Here is a 16,977-nt window from a genome sequence, read left to right as displayed (position 1 = left end):
TGTATGTATGTAAATATGTAATATGCAATTGTTTAACACTAAATTAACAAATCTATTAGACAAATTTAATTTCTGCTATTCAACTCAATTCATTTAGTGTTTATGTATATATATGTTTTTGGTTTTTTATTTATATATTTATATGTATGTATGTATTTTCGTATGCATGTAGTTTCTTTGTTTTATAAACTTTTTCTGTTTGTTTATATGCTTAGCTTGCACGTTCTTTAGTTTAGGTTTTGCCATTACATTAGCTTGAATACATATGTTTATTATAAATATAATTTAGTTTGATTCACAACAATAACATTTTCAAATATGCATTTCCGTTTTGAATTTTTCATTAGTAATTTGATAGAAATAAAATTGTAGCTTTCTGCTTTTTTTTGCCTTTTATATTTTCAGCTTCTTAAACGGTTAGTTAGATTGCATTACAAGAGTTTTTCTTGGTTTAGTGTTGCTAAACTCCAAATAAATAGTATTGATAAACGTTCATATTTTTCAGCTTATGTCTGTCTGTCTCTATATATGTGTATGTGTGAGTGTGTGTGCGTAGCTTAGCCCTTTGCCCTTATGATTGGCTTTATGAGCTGCCATATAGATTAGCTCAACATGTTAAAAAAACACACAATAGTAAATGAATTGAATCAAATCTGATTCAACTCAATGTAAATTTAAAACAAAAATTGTCGTAATTAAATTATAAGCTTCTCAGAAGTATTCAAATGAATCTAACAAATAACTCGGCACAGCTAAACTGCAAATTTATCTGTGCTAAGCTCAGTGCTTCGAAACAATTGAATTATTCGAATGAATCAAAGCAACCAACGGAGCACAACTTAAATGGCAATTCATTGCTGTATATTTGTGCTAAGCCAATTGCTTTGACTCAACTGAATCTTCTAAGAATGTTGTCCTTGTTTTCCGCTGTTTTTTTGTTGCTGAATTGAATCAAATCTGATTCAACTCAATGGGTCTGCATTGCAAATGCTTCATTTGCTGCAGTTTAGAGATAAAACAAAAATCGTTAAATTAATTAAATTATAAGCTCTCAGAAGTATTCAAATGCATCAAAGCAATTAACGAAGCACAGCTAAAATTGAACTGTGCTAAGCTCATTGCTTCGAATTAATTGAATTATTCAAATGAGTCAGAGCAACCAGAAAAGCACAAGCAACATTGCAATTTATTGCAGTTCATTTGTGCTAAGCCAATTGCTTCGAAACAATTGAATCTTCCGAAAATATTCTGCTTGTTTGCTGTACGTTTGGAGATGAATTGAATCAAATCTGATTCAACTCAAAGTGATTTCTGCATTGCTGCAGTGTAAAGAAAAAACGAAAGTCATAATTAAATTATAAGCTCTCAGAAGTATTCAAACGCATCAAAGCATTTCACGAACCACAGCTAAAATTTAACTGTGCTAAGCTTATGGCCTCGAATTAATTGAATTATTCAAATGAATCAAAGCAACCAGCAGAGAACAAATAAACGTGCTATTTATTGCAGTTTATTTGTGCTAAACCAATGGCTATGTCTCACTTGAATCTTCTGAAAATATTCTGCTTGTTTTCCGCTGTATGTTTGTTGGTGAATTGAATCAAATCTGATTCAACTCAAAGATAAAACAAAAGTCATAATTAAATTATAAGTTTCTCAGAAGTATTCAAATGCATCAAAGCAATTAACGAAGCACAGTTAAAATTAAACTGTGCTAAGCTTATTGCTTCGAATTAATTGAATTATTCAAATGAATCAAAGCCACCAGATAAGCACAAGTAGCAACGCAGCATTGGTTGCTTATTTGTGCTAGGCCAATTGCTTTGAATCAATTGAATCTTCCGAAAATTTTATGCTTATTTGCCGTTTTGCTTAGAGATTTGGAATTGAATCGAAACTGATTCAACTCAATATGATTTTTGCATTGCAAATGATTCATAACGAGTAGAGAAAAGTCGTCTGAATTAAATTATAAATTTCATAGAAGTATATGAATGAATACGAATGAATCAAAGCAAGCAGCTAAGCACAAATAAAATTGCAGCTTATTTGTGGCTAAGCTAATTGCTTTGAATCAATTGAATCAATTCTAAGTATGTATATGCTAAATTGAACCTATGCAGCTTCTTCTCTTGTATTACGAGATTGCTTTTCATTTCTCTTAACTTGTCACTTGCACCTTAATGAACTATGTATGTAACATCGGTTTATATATATATATTTTGTATATCTGTGTATGTTTATAGGATGTATAACCATTATATGTATATGCATATGTATGGGGAGTACGTACGACTACGACTAGGACTACGAATAAATATTTATTCGTTTAGTCTCGCTTTTGGTCGCTTTGATTAAACATAGGTATGATTATAATTATATATATATATATATTATTTTATGTACATATATATTGCAATATATGTAGAGTAGTATGCGCAGTAAGTTGGATCGAAGAATCGAAGACTCAACCGGACTTAAAATACAGCGACAGAGCTTACCTTTCATTAACTTGCTGCTTTCCATTCATTCATTCATTCAATTATTGCTTCAATCTGCTTCCGTGTTGACAACGATCTTTAGCTTAGTTTTGCTTTGCTTTTTGGCTTTATACAATTTTCTGTTTAATTTGTTATTGTTTTTTCCCGACTGATTGCTGTATTATTATTGTCTCAATTAATCCTTCAATGGTTTATGCTCAAGCTAAGCAAACGCTTTGCTATATAAGATGATGTATATATATGTGTGTGTGTGTGTGTGTATTGATGTGTGTGTGTGTTGCTGCAGCAAATTATTTGTTGCTTGCAGCAGCTTAGTTTGAGTCCGAATCCGAATCGCTTGGCGGTACGGGCGAGGCTGTTGGCTTGGCCGCCGCCGTCGTCGCTGCTGCGGGCTCTTCCCGTATGGGTCGCGTTGCCGCCAAATACGCGTTCGTGGACTCGCCGTGCGTGGTCTCGATGCCAACCCTAAAAAGAGCGCAAAAATATATAAATAAATATAAATTGCAAAGCATATGGAGAATGGGACTCACTTGTACTCATGTCGTGCCAGATAGCGCACATATTTCTCTGGCGGCTCATCGGCATCAGAGTCCTGCACGCTGACAGAGCGCACGGTGGTATGCGAGACCTGCGTGGCGGGCATAGTGAACTCCACGAATGCGTAAGGCGCCAACTCGCTTGGTATTTGATCGTACGAAGTCAAGGCCATGCGACAGACCAACTGATGTGTGGTATAAGCGCCTGCAAAAAGATGAATAAATTAATATCTAGTGTTAGCATAATGCTAAGCAGCGAGCTCACCTTGACCCTCCTTGGGCAAACGCGGACAACGCCAGACTATGGCGCGATGATGATGCTCGTACTTGGCCTGACCGGAGGTCACCTCGATGAGCGACTCTTGTAGCGTGTCCACAGCGCCGAGTATGCGTTCAATGCCCTTGATCTTGCCCGTGCGTCGATGTGCGGATTTCACAGAGCCATATCTAGTGAGCAAAATATAGCTAAGATTAGTTTCAATTCTGTAGCAGCAAATAGTTGAAAGTCGCAATCCTTTGCAAGCGGCGCATGGGGAAAAGCTAAAGCTAAACTTTATTTCATTTAATATAAATTAAATTGTTATTGAGTTAAGCTAACTTTAGTTAATGCTATCAACGCAATACTAAATTTGACTGATTATTCTACAAGTTTATCATACGTTACGTTACTTTGCTTGCTTCTCATATTATTAACATGTCTTACCTAAAATGTTTCTCTACGCGGAACAAATAGATCCAGCACTCGGGTATGGGAAAACGTACGGAGACATCCTCGCAGGGTATTTGCCCTAGCTTGCGTGAGGTGAAGCCGGGCACCAGAATGTCGGCGCGTAGCTCGACCTTGTTGCCAGTGACGCACCAGGTGGCCTTGAGCTGTAGCGGAAGTTCGCGATTCTTGGGCGGACGCACACGGAAGCGCAGCAGTTCAATATAGTTGGCATCAGGTGGCTGGAACCTAAAACCGAAAGAGGGTGCAGCATGAGAAAGAGCGAGACAGAGCTAGTAATGCTGCTACTTACTTGATGGTGCGTGTGCGCTCATATTCCTGCTGCTGTACAACGCTGTGGAACTCAACAGCCTCGAGGCGAATCCATTCCTCGGTGGCCACTGGAATAATGTCATGGCGTCCCACCACCTCCTTGCCCTGGCGCCACATATCGTTGACGCCCAGCTCGATGGTGGGCATGCCTGTGAGAAATGCCAGAAAGAAGAGACGCACGCGTGCAATCTGCTTCAGTATCTTGCCCTCGTAGTCCTGCTCCACAATAATTTCATCGACAGCTGTTACTTGCACCTCCTCCATTTTGTAGGTGAGCGCGCGTTCACGCAACGCTGGAAGCTTGAAGAGCGCCTCCTCAATGCATACAGAGAACTGTTTCATATCCTCGTAGTTCATCGAGCCAATCTTGAACAGCTGCGACGACTGCGGCGCATGCTCGACGGGCAGGCCGAGCTTCTTCAGATCGCTGCCAAACTCCTTGACGCCCTCATAGTCGCCAGCGATGGCATATTGTGCAAACTTGGTCAGCTTATTGGTAATGCGCTCCGCTTTGGTCACCTGACCGGGACGCACACCGGGGCGCTCCTTGTAGAATATATACTGCAACTTCATGGTAAAGATTTTCCCAAACTGATCGTACTGCTGAGCTCCAATCTCAGATACAGAGTAGGATGGCTGCAACGGTAGCTCCTGCAAAAACACATCAAATTTAAGTCGTTTAACTCTGGAATAATATTCTGTTTGCTAATATTCGAAAACAGCTACATTTTCAAATCTATTCCAGAAAAAAAAAATCTACCTTTGAATGTGAATGTAACACAAAATCACTTCGCGATCTCATATTCATCACAATTCAAAATAGCCAAATTTCTAGCTAATAGCATTTTTTAAAAAGTTACAGCATTTTTTCAAAATCTAGCTAGATCAAGCAATATAATACACTGATATTGTATTCCTTTCTTTTTTTCTTAATTACAATTATTTTCTCGAAATCAAATCGCAGTAATCTCTCCCGATTATGTGAGCTATTTTACTTAAGCAAATCAAATCAAAGCAATCTTGGACTGCCGAATTTTAATAGAACAGAGAATAGAGAGATTTGCTTTAGAAACTGCAAGAAAATGGAAGAGCAAACAAACGAAAAAGATACTCCCATTGCCAAGACTATTCCCTCGAAGACTTTGGCCAAAAGCAAGCGCAAGCAACTTAAAGTGATTCACGACGTGCCGCATTATGAAAAATCCGTACTACGCCTAAAGCTAGCAGATATAATAAGCGATGAAAGTAATGCAGATGTGGAGATAGTAATTGGTGAGCAAAGCTTCAAATGTCATAGCGCATTGTTGCGTCATTATTCGGAGCTATTCCAAGGACATTTGGTCACAGGCTCAGTGCTAACACTGCCGACGTGCAAGGTGACGGTGCAGAGCTTTAAATTGCTGCTGCAGTGGATGCTTGAGGAGCAAATTAAATGTCCGCGTGAGCAGCTTATCGACTTGCTCAAGCTGGCAAAGTATTTGCGAATTCCTAGCCTAATGCATCGGGTAATCAATTGCTTTGCCGATAGAAAGAAGTTTACAATAGTGCAACTCATTAGCACGTTCTTTGAGGCATGCAACTGGCAACGCTTTGGCTTGGCGCAGCTCACACTTGAACTCGTGCGTAAATATTTTTTGCTTATTGTGGGCACAAGCGAATATCGTGAACTCAAATGGTCAACACTCTATCAATTGCTCAAGTCAAATGCGCTGGGCGTGCACTCCGAAGTGGAGGTAAGTCCTCTATATATATACTCTATATCATTCAACTGACTTTTGCAGGTGTTCTATGCCGCCATTGTCTGGCTACTGAGTGACATTCCAGATCGGCGTAAATATGTATTCCAGGTTATGAGCTGTGTGCGCTTTACGCTTTTTTCACCGCATCAACTTTCCCACTTGTGCCTTAACCTGCATGAACTATTGCCTGAACTAATTGATGAAATGCGTGTGCCTTTAAATGTGGCCGCATTGCATCAACAGGAGCTGCGTATGCTTGATATTTATGCTCAGCATATGCCGCTACCCCAACGCCTCTGGGTAAGAGATCCAATGTGCCCATATTGGGATCTGATCGAACAGCAAGAACTAATCGGTTTTCAAGACTTCATGGACTATATAGAAAGTTTGGAGTGTGGGCCAAGTTATATTGCTCGCTTGATTGTACAAGAGAACTATAAATAGTCCTAATAAATATTTTGATTTTCAATTTCGTCTTCAAAGTGAAGACATCGAAAGATCAGGAGAAAACCAGCATGGAATAGAATGTAAATTTCTCTTCAGCAGGTCGAAACTTTGTCAAACATTCAAAAAACTCCAATCCGAATTTAAATGTAGGATTAAAATCGTTGATGAAAAATGGAACAGTGGAATTTGCCAGACAAATTTTCCGTTTTGATTCTATAGATTTCTCTCTGTTATTAGAACTGAGAACTTTTTCAGACAAATTTAGCATTTTGATTCTTTACATTTCGCTCCGATATCGTTACTATATATAGTATACTATATCTATCATGCTGTGTATATTGCTCACCTGGAAAGCTTGCTTATCGCCCGGCTGATTGAGCAGCTGCACCACTGGCACATCGTTTTGTATGACCAGACGCACAAATATTTTCTTCCAGAAACGCTGGCCCGTGATCTTTTTCTTGTTGGGCTGCCGCAGTTGCATTTCCCAGCCGGGACCAATGTAGAGCAAACGCGGAAACTCTTCGAGTGGCTGCGAGACATCCTCATCGTATAGCGGTGTCTGTGGTGTGTCCTGGGAGTCCGTGCGCTTGATGCTGCCCTCGGATGTGCCACCGGGTGCTGGAAAGCCACTGACATCCTCGAATGGATTCACTATGGCCACCGGTGCTCCTGTGGGTGAAGCAGCCGTTGTCGACATAATGTTGCGTGCCGGCGGTGGTGGTGGTGCCAGCTGTGGTGCCACGCCCGTTGCGCCCTCGACTTTGGGGCGTATGACGACGCTAAACTCCTTGTCCACCGACTCGACGGATTCGCTGCGCACCGGCGCCTGCATGGCATAGAAGTCGTCATCCTCATTGCCAAAGCCATCGTCGGCTGAGCTCACTTCGCCAAAAGCATTCGCAGCAGCTGTGGCCACGCCCATGACGCTGTCACCCCAAGCTGCAATGAAATCGGATTAGTCGGGAGAACATAAAGAAACATAAAGCTGCGAACTACTCACCATCGCCACCTGTGGGAGTAATGGCGCCAGAGCCGCCGCCGCCGCCGCCACCAACGCCACCGAAACCATCCAACATGCTCAGATTATCCTTCTTGACAGAATCAAATTTGGCCGAGAAGGCATCAAACTCATCTGGTTCGGCAGCGAATATATTGCTAGCATAGGCTGGAGCAGCAGCAGCAGCTGGTGCAATCTCAACTGGAGCTGGCTCTAGCGCAGGCTCATCCACGGCAAAGATGTTGCTGACCATGGGCACAGCGGCGCTAATTGGCGGCTCTGGATCTTCCTCCTCGGGACTGGCAAAGGGATTGGCCGAGAGCTGACCACTTTGCAAAGCGGGAAAATCTAGTGCAGTATCCATTTGCTCGGGCTCCGGCTCAGGCTCAGGCTCATCGCGCTGATGGCAGCTCGTCGTGTGTGGCCGACTCTGTGGGCGGACTCTCATCCGGTTCGGCTGCCACAACGGCTGGTGCCTCGAACTGCAGTTCGGGTTCGGCTTCTGGCTGCGGTGGCTGCTCCTCCTGCTCCGATTCATCGCCAGTGGCTGCCGATTCGGTTGGCTGCACGTCTGTGGGCGTCGGCTCGGGCTCATCCTCATCGTCGGAGCGCGGCAAGTCCTCCACCGTGGTTATTTCAATGTCTGGCGTGGGCGCACGCTGGCGCTGCGTCGCATCCACGGGCGCAGCCATGTGAGTTGCCATATGCGTTGCAGCTTGGGGTTGAGAGGTTATGTCATGGGTGCTATCATCTGGACGCGTCAGCAGTGAATTGAAAATTATAGTTTGCTGCTGCGAGTCGGACTCGTCACCATTTGTCTCACCCAACAGATCCGGTTTGGGCTGTGCCGCTGGCGCTGGAGTGGGCTGCTCGAACAGGCTGAGGATGTCCTCCTTGCTCTTGGGTGGTGGCGGCTTGGCGGGTTTGCTGTTGCTGCCATTTCCGAACATGTCCAGCAGATCGTCGGCATCCTGTGTGGGCGGCTGAACTGGGTGTGCCGCTGGTGGCGGCGGACGCTGTGGTGGCGGCGCTGCATGCATCTGGGCTGGCGGAGTGGGGCGTGGCGGCGCTGGGCGTGGTGGTGGCGGACGCGGAGGCTGTGCCGGCGGCAGCTGCTTGACGGGCGCAGCGCCTTGAAGATTGGGCACAGCTGTGGGCACGCCAAAGGGATTGTCCATGCCGGGCGCAGTGCTGCTGGCGCTGTCGCTGACGCTGCAGCTAACGCTGGCATCGATGTCAATATCGGCGTCCACATCGAGCAGATCGGCCAGTCCGGAGTCGGGCGTGGGACTGGGCGAGTGCAGATCGCGCATGGAGACGGGACTGGGTGAGCGTGTGGCGGGTATGCGGCCAAGCAGCTCCGAGCTCGTCTCCTCCATGTGACTGGCCACCGTATTGATCAACTGTTGTGTGGCCGCAGTGGGTGGTATTGGCGGCGGCTGTGGGCGTGGCGGTGCGCCGAGATCATCTTCGGCAGCCGATTTGAGACTCAGTGCATCATCCTCTGCTTCGATGGTGGTGCCGAAGAAACTCATGGCCACATCAATATGCGCATCGGGCTCTGGGTGTGCGGGCTCCTCCGAAGCGAAGGCAAACGGATTGCCGAACGGATTCTCACCCTCACCCACTGTGGACTCTGGCTCTGGATCGGACTGCAGCAGAAATGGATTGACGGCCAGATCGCCGCCATCCAGATCGCTGTCGTCCATTAGAAAAGGATTCGCCATGTTTAACGCTCGATTAGCTCGCTCTCGAGCAACTTGATCTCTGTCTCGCCTGGTGCTAGATTCTCCGCTATGGAAGTATCGAATGGATCAAAGTCCTGTGGTGAGTGCTCCAACGATTCCTGGCGTGGTGTCAGCACCTTATCGCCTAATCCAAGCTCCTGTGCGTCGCTTTGCGTGTCGAGCACGTCAATGCTGCTGGGCTTGAGATTATCCGGCAGCAGCTCGTTCTCGAGCAACTTTAGTTCCGTCTGGCCCGGCTGTAGATTGGCCGCTATGGAGGTGTCAAAGGGATCGAGCTCTTCTGCTGCGGGCTGCAGTTGCTTGCGCTCCTGCGCGGGCGTCAGCACCTTTATGTTGATGTTCTCGTCGACGGCCAGCAACACCTCGGCGGGCACAGATGTGGGCGGTGCGCGAGGATTGAAATCCGGATCGCTGAGACTGTGCTTGAGAGTTGACTCTTTGCTTATTAGATCCGCTTCAATGTGCTTGAGCTCAATGTCGCTTAGCTTGGACTCGGGCACATAGGAGGTGTCGAAAGGATCCTCTGACTCGGCTATGGGCTCACCGCGTGGTGCGTAGTAAGGCGTCAGCGGTTTCTTATTGGCACCCAAGCCAGCCTCATTACCCACTCCCAGCAAATCGGGCACGGGCACAGAAAATCCGACGCTTTTATTCGGACAGATGTTCAAACTCAACGAGGATTTGCGACGTGCGCTATCAAAATCCGACGACTCAACTGAAATCTGTGGTTGCACCGCTGTCACCACCGATTCACCACCGCGTGGATCAAAGTCTGGATCGCTAAGCGAACGCTGCAAGTTCAGCTCACGTTCCAAACACCTCAACTCTGTTGCTTTTGGCTGGACAAGCGCACTCACTGCCGATGTATCGAACGGATCAAAGTCTTGCTCCTGATCGATGCTAAGTGTTGGAGCTAACGGTGCTGGCACTACCTTGCTTAGATCGGTGGCACTGCCGGCCAATAGATCCCTTGCAGGTGCTGCTAGCGAATGCGATTCCTCTGCACGCGGATCAAAGTCGTCGTCCTGTTCGAGTACGGTTGTCTTCTTAATCACCTGCTCGGCGTAGTTGGTGTTGAATGGATCGTCGTCTAGATTATCTTCTTCGTCGTCGCTTACGTAGATAGCACCAGGTACTATATGCGGTCCAGTTGCAGGACGTACGGGCGGCGGAGGTCGCTTGGGTTTACCTGCAATGGCGTTGGAAATTAGTTTTGCACCCCAAAAAAAAAAATCCCTTTTTTGTATTTGTTACCTGTCTGTTCTTCTGCTGGATCTGGAGCAAATTCAGCCCAACTAGTTTCGGCGGCGGCCTCGGCGAATACTTCGGCTGGTGCTAGAACCACCTGAGTAACGATGGTAACCTCTTCCTTTTTGGTTAGCGATTCGGCGGCTAGTTCAGCAAATTCGTCGTCTTCAGGATCCTTGAGCGCATCAAACTCGGCTAGATCTGGATTGAGACCAGCGAAGTCACCATCTACTACTTCGTTATCGTTCTCGTCCTCTTCCTCTAGCTTCTGTGGCTTGATCAGATGCAAGTGAAGCGAAACGCTCAAATCAATGGGTGCCGCAGATCCGCCCTCGTCATCGACAAGATCGTCGAGTAGATTATGCTGCGGTTCGCTGGCAACAAATTCGGGTTCACCGTCGGCTAAATCGACGCTCTCGCTGAGTAGAAGATTCTGTATGCCTTTGCGTAGCTTACGCTTGGGATTTGCAAGCGCTAGAGCGTGCTCGCGATCAACACGTCCGGATAGAACCTCAACGGCAGCACCTAGGCTAACAAGCTTCTTGCCGCCCTTGGCCTTGTCGGCGCCTACGATAACCTTCTCAGCGTAGGCTGTATCAAAGGGATCGGGTCCGTCGTCAAACTCGAGTACAGGCGAATCGGGTACAACACCAAGTTGAACTTCACCGCTGGTTATGGCCTCGATATAGTCGGTGGCGAATATATCATCGACCTCGTCGGGCTGCTCGTCGTCGGACTCGGATAGCTCAACAACTGCCTCGGCTAACTTGTCGCGGTTTGCTTCGCGCTCTGCGGCAAGCTGACGCTCGCGTTCGAGTCGTGCCTGTTCGCGTGCAGCGGCCTTCTCCTCCTCTAGCTTCTTCTGCTCGGCCGCCGAGGGCAGGCGCTGATAGAAAGATTCTTTTTTGATGCGATCTAGCTCGTCCTGTGTCTTGTGTAAGATATTATCAACACCCGAGGTCAGAGCCTTAAACTTGGCCCATTCTTCGTCGCCAGTTTCCGACTGCTGAGGCTGCTGCTGCTGTTGATGTTGATGCTGATGATGATGATCCTCTACGTTGGATGCGTGTGAGTGATGTTGCTCGTTAGCGAAACGATTGCTGCTGCTGGTGGTGGCGCCCTCGACGTCTGAAGCTGCGTCCGATTCGCCAGCGTCTGATTTGTTGGCCGCCGCCTCCTGTTTGGCTTTGAGATCGCGCTTGTACTGCTCGAGCTCCTCTTCGGTGAAGAGTTCTTGGTCCTTTTTCGACTTCTTCTTTTTCTTTTTTAAACCTTTTGGTAACTTAAGCATTATCTAATTGCGGAGACATCGAGATCGGTCTGTAGAATTGAAATAAAAAAGCAAAAAACAAAACGCATATAAAAAGATTTTTTTTATGACAAACAGACGAGTGTAGAAAAATTTTTGAAGCGCATCAAACACTTTTACTGTTGTAGTTCCAGTGATATAAGCAACACATCACACACTAAAAGTTTGGATCTACACTATAAACTATTAATTATATAACTCTAGATGAGGCTGCAACTGAAGAAAGCATAAAAAATTGCATAAATGCTCTAAGGGATACGAATTCAACTATAAATCTATATATATAATTGTGGGGAATATAGTTTGAGAGTACTGACTGACGTCGAGGCCACTCACCGCCCACACCGTTGACCCCTCACAATGTCCAGTATACACTTTCTGACGAAATGCCTCAAAATCAATTCTTCGTCGCGTTTAGTGTGCTAACTTTTATTTCATTTATTTATTTAGTAGACGCTGCAGCGTTAGCTAAACAACAAATGTGTAGCGCTGAATGAAAAAAATTGATACAAATAAAAAAAAAATTTACTTAGATGCACACGCACAGTTTCGACACAATTCTGTACCTACACATGAACTTGCCACTTGGCCAAAGCTTTTCATGCCACACACATACAACGCAATTCACCACAGTAGCAAAACCAATCCACCACCATTGCCATCACCACCAACAACAGCAGCAGCAATCGAGAAACAACAACAACAATTAGAAATGAAAGCTTTGCTTACATTTCAGCGAAGTGAGCATGGGAAATTCCATATAAATTTTTATGAAATCAGCAGCAAAAAGCTGCAAAAGCGCTACTCGCACTTGCAACACACACACAGACACACACACATTTCAACTGACAACGCATCTTAGCATAAGTGGCATAGTTAACAGCCATTAGGGTAGACCTAACAGCAACCCTTGACATTTGCAAGTGCGCACAGTTATTGCAAAATTATGGCAATGCACAATTGTTGCTTTCAGTTTGCATTGAATGCGCTTTTCAGCAAAAGTTGGCATATTATTTTATAAAAACTTATGCAGCTAATTACTTAATTGATTTCATTTCTCAATGCAATACTTTTCTTTTAGCTCTCTGGTCTGTTCTTGCTGTAAAGAAAACTTCTCGAATATAACTTTAAGCTCTGCTGAGCTGAGAAAATGTAAGACAGCTTAAGATAGATTACGAAATGCAAAGAGTCGCAAAACAAAAGCAAGCAAAAATGCTTTGACAGATGATTACACGTGGGTGTGTGTGGGTGTGTGTGTGTGTGTAAAAGTAAAAACTGAAAGAGCGTTAGAAGAAAAGAAAAAAAAAGCAGGAAAACGAGACAAATGTCTATGTATGAAATGAGGGGCAGTAGTAGCTCGCTTATTGTTGCTGCTGCGAAAAAAATCAATGATTTTGATGCGAGCTCTGACAGTGGGTTGAAGACAAGGGCAGGAAGAGTGTTAGCAAGAGCGAGAGAGAGTGAGAGCACAAGTGTGTGTGGGATGAAGTGGAGCTTGAGCTACTGCTCAGAGCATAAAGCAACTACGCACGCACACCAATACACACACACGCACGCACACACACACACACATACATATATATATTTAGTTATGTATGTATCAACGTTAGTACTTGTAACTTTTTCACTTGTCGAGTTCCTTCTTTTCTTTTTTTTTGATGTTTCAAAGCTTTTAACAGCTGAGTGCTGATTTTAAAATTTTTTCATTTACTTTTTATGCTTTATTACTTATTTTAACACGAAATGTTTCGAAACAACGTGCACTTTGCCATTTCGCGTTTCATTACTCGTTGGCTTTCGTTTCTTTTCGTTTTTCGCTTTTCGTTTTTTATGTTAGAAAATTATGCAACTTACGTCTCACTCTTGCGCACTTTCAAACAATAGAAAAAATAAATGTCTGCAACAATTGCGTTAGACAATTGTTTAGTTGCACGCTTGTATAACTTATTTAAATGCTTTGGCTATGCAATCAAAGCATTTTATATTTATACTTTTCTTTCTTTTTTTTCTTTTTTTTTGTTACCTCTGATTTGAACTATCGGGAAATCTAGCGCAGAATGAATGCGTATGCTATAAAAAGCCAGAGGAAGCGCTTTTTGCCAGCCAGCCGACAATGTCAGCCAACATACAACAGCAGCGCATCCTGCAAAAGCTTGCGCCCAAACAAAAAGCTTTCAACCCACACACGCACACAGAGAGACACGTGAGCCGAGTCACCCACACTTGAGTTATCCTGTTAGCCTGTAGGCTTTTAAGCTTACATCAAACAAAGAGAGAGAGCGCGCGAGCGAGAGAGAGAGATAGAGAGCTGTTGCTATTTTTTTGACATTTGCCATTTGCTTTGACGCATGCGCAGTAATTTGTGCAAGCAACTCTGCTTTATGTGCACGCGTTACACAACACTGTTACTTAATTTAAAAATTTAATTTAAGACTGTACAAAATATCAAATTATATTAGCAACATATATTTAATTTAATTTAACAATTTGTTGCTGGTATTTCGAATTTGTTGTGCGCACAAATGTATGCAACAAGTTATGCTGCCTTAAATAATAAATAAAACTTATCAGCTGACAAGCTCATAAATATTACAACTTATCTATATAAAGATAACAATAGAAATAACAGCAGCCGATATGCGGATAGGCTAGCGGCACACCCAAATCCGTTGGCGAGCGATCTCGTTGACCCCATTCCCCTCCGACGGCTGAAGAGATTTCACCCCAGCGATCTCCCTACTCGCAAGATCTCCTAGTTACCCTTTGTTGTAATTGTTATATAGTTTTAGTCCCCACTAGGTTATGTTCATACGAGACTGAACGATTCCCAGTGAATAAATAAAATTATTATTATTATTAAAAAAAAAAAAAAATAGAAATAAACATTAGTTTGTGTTTTTTTTTTTTTGGGTTGTTTTCTATATAAACATATGTACAAATATATTGACATTTAGCAGATAACACAGCGTTTGTTCGATTCGTTTTTTGATAAGCATAGTGACTCAACGCAGAGATAATGAAAGTTTCAAAATCGTATGCGTGAGCTAAAGCGACAACTGTTGAACCACCAGGCCTCAATGTCCGCATACGCTTGCCGCTTGTGCAACCAATTTGTGGCATGCAACTTGGCACACAGATCGCAAAAGGGCGAAGCATTGCCTATGCTGTAATGCTCTCGCCACCAAAAGTAACTCATGTACTCATACACATCGCTGGCCACGAAATCCATATGCGCCGCCAGCTCATCGACGCTTTCGAACTGCTCCGCATCAATGTAGGAATGTGGGGGCAGGAAGCGCGTGTAGTCCGCACCGCCAAACACAACGGGCACAATGTTACGCTGCAGCGCGCCATAAAGTTTCTCGGTCACATAATCCTCGCAGAGTGAGTTCTCGAAGGCCAAATAGAATTTGTAGTCGGTGTCCAGCATGTTGTCGCAATGCGGATCGCCACGAGCGCAGCTGCAACAAGAATGGAAAATATAAGGTCCGATAAAATTCCCTCTTCGAATTGCAATTATAGTTTAATTGAATTAGTCTTAGTTTCAAGTTTGCTATAAATTGGAATATCCAAAGTCTTTGTTATTTATTTTCGAAAAGTTCGAAAGAAAAAATCAACATTATTTTAACTGAATTTAATTTAAACACTTTTCAATTTGCAATTGTAGTTTAACTGAATTAGTTAGCCATTTAATTTCGTAAAGTTCGAAACACAATTATAGAAAAATTCGAAGTTTCGTTTTTAATTTAATTTAAGCACTTTACAATTTGCAATTGTAGTTTGATTTGACTTTAAAAAATTGTAGCAAACTTTAAATGCGTTAATTTCAAATAAGCTAATTTCGAAAAATTCGAAAGACAATGCGAAGAATTTCAAGCTTCGAAAAGCTAAATCTGCATTTAATTTAAACAGTTTTCAAATTGCATTTATATTTTAATTAAGTTAGTAAGCCATTTAATTTTGAAAAGTTCGAAAAGTTCAATGCAAAGAATTTCGAATAATATGCAGAGTCGCAAAATTCAAAATATTATTTAAACTGAATTTTAGAACTTTTCAAATTGCAATTATAGTTCGATTGGATTTAAATGCCTTTGGGCAACTTTAAATTTTCAGTAAAATAATAGCACCTGCCTTTGTTTTTTAACGGCGCCTTACCTGAGTTTACCACACTTCCCATAGATGTCCAGCTGCAAATGTTGCTCCAGTGCAGCCGCCAGTTTCTCTCGCAGCGAGAGCGTCTCACAGTGGGAGACAAACCAAGCGGCCATTTTGCTCTTTGTTGGCCACAAGCGCCACACATCGCTGTCATTCCAAGCGCCCACAGCAGGCGGTTGACGCCAATGCGGCGCCGCACTGGGCGCCACCTGTGCACGCGTCTGCTTATCCAGCAGCCTGGCATAGGGCCAAACAATATCCGAATCGAGGCGATAGCTCATGGTTAGATTATAAAAGTCCTGCTCATCGCTCAAGCGATGCTTTGTCTCGCCCGGCGATTCCAGCAGCGCAAAGACGTAAAGCTGCGAGGGATTGCGACGCTTGGGCAGCGACTTGAGCAGCGGAAACGGCTGCGCAGCATGGAAAACAATTGCATCGTAGAGCTCCAAGGCGGGCAGATAGTCGTGCTGGTTGCTCAGCTCGCATTGGTAGACGCCACACTGCAGCTCATCGCGAAATTCCTGCGGTCCCAGCGTATCGTACGGCAACTTCCAGCGCGCATCCTCGAAGAAGCTGCTCCAAAGCAATATGCGACGATTTGCTGTTGTTGTTGCTGCTGCTGCCTTTGATTCGGCGCCGCTGCGTTTAAGATATTTCTTTAGTATGCCATATTGATTGAGCAGCGGTGAATCTGTCAGCTGATAGATGCCCAGGATTAGTCCAGCGAGCAGCAGCAGTAGCAACAGCTGCAGTTTTGGTGGCAAGCGCTTCGGCAGGCGCATTCTACGCTCCGCGGGGCGCAACCAACTATTTTCAACTGTAAACGCGAGCGTCAGATAACGCGCCAAGTGGCTTCAAGTTGAAGCATAGTGGACACCACTCATTAAACAACGCAATCACATCTAATCACATTTAACTTTTTTTATGCGTGGGTGCGTAAACCGAACACATTCGAAGTTTGAGTTCGAATTGTTAACAACAAACACATTTTTTAAATAAATAAATAGCATAAATTCGAGTTCGAAATTCAGTAAAAAAAATGTAAACCGTAAAATATTGTTCGAAAATGATTTAAAACAAAATCGAGTTCGAATTTTTAGCAAAAGCATAAAATTATAGAAATATACATTTAAAAAATACTAAATGCTAGCTGCAAAAATTCGAATTTCGAGTTCGAAAAGCATAAAATAATAAATGCACTTCAAATATGTTTAGCTAGTCTAACTTTCTCTCTATTGATAGTATTAGAAAACCT

At 43.8% G+C, this 16,977-nt stretch overlaps 3 protein-coding genes across 7 annotated transcripts; all 3 read right to left on the bottom strand.

Moving 5' to 3' along the window:
• Window positions 1-2,421: 2,421 nt before the first annotated feature.
• On the bottom strand, window positions 2,422-9,000 carry LOC108606381 (protein stoned-B). Its single transcript, XM_033294572.1, has 8 exons — window positions 7,721-9,000; window positions 7,266-7,647; window positions 6,609-7,204; window positions 4,057-4,727; window positions 3,741-3,992; window positions 3,303-3,484; window positions 3,032-3,242; window positions 2,422-2,966 (listed from the first exon to the last, which is right to left on the bottom strand). The coding sequence occupies exons 1-8, from the start codon at window positions 8,987-8,989 to the stop codon at window positions 2,813-2,815; spliced, it is 3,717 nt and encodes a 1,238-aa protein (XP_033150463.1). The 5' UTR covers window positions 8,990-9,000; the 3' UTR covers window positions 2,422-2,812.
• On the bottom strand, window positions 8,987-13,619 carry LOC108606382 (protein stoned-A). Of its 5 annotated transcripts, none has more exons than XM_017996445.2 (3): window positions 13,591-13,619; window positions 10,265-11,578; window positions 8,987-10,199 (listed from the first exon to the last, which is right to left on the bottom strand). In XM_017996445.2, the coding sequence occupies exons 2-3, from the start codon at window positions 11,547-11,549 to the stop codon at window positions 8,992-8,994; spliced, it is 2,493 nt and encodes an 830-aa protein (XP_017851934.1). In that variant the 5' UTR covers window positions 11,550-11,578; window positions 13,591-13,619; the 3' UTR covers window positions 8,987-8,991. The 5 variants fall into 5 exon arrangements, with proteins under 5 accessions (XP_017851934.1, XP_017851935.1, XP_017851932.1 ...); XM_017996446.2 differs by lacking the exon at window positions 13,591-13,619 and adding an exon at window positions 13,279-13,579; XM_017996443.2 differs by lacking the exon at window positions 13,591-13,619 and adding an exon at window positions 13,422-13,579.
• Window positions 13,620-14,468: 849 nt separating this feature from the next.
• Window positions 14,469-16,547, bottom strand: LOC108606385 (alpha-(1,3)-fucosyltransferase C). Its single transcript, XM_017996450.2, has 2 exons — window positions 15,723-16,547; window positions 14,469-15,028 (listed from the first exon to the last, which is right to left on the bottom strand). Exons 1-2 carry the CDS (start codon window positions 16,502-16,504, stop codon window positions 14,593-14,595), a joined length of 1,218 nt encoding a protein of 405 aa, XP_017851939.1. The 5' UTR covers window positions 16,505-16,547; the 3' UTR covers window positions 14,469-14,592.
• Between the last annotated feature and the right edge of the window lie 430 nt (window positions 16,548-16,977).

The sequence above is a fragment of the Drosophila busckii genome, chromosome X (genome assembly GCF_011750605.1).
Source record: "Drosophila busckii strain San Diego stock center, stock number 13000-0081.31 chromosome X, ASM1175060v1, whole genome shotgun sequence".
Lineage (NCBI taxonomy): Eukaryota > Metazoa > Arthropoda > Insecta > Diptera > Drosophilidae > Drosophila > Drosophila busckii.
The sequence above is the reverse complement of the archived record's forward strand: the minus strand, read 5'-3'. Positions and strand labels throughout refer to the sequence as shown.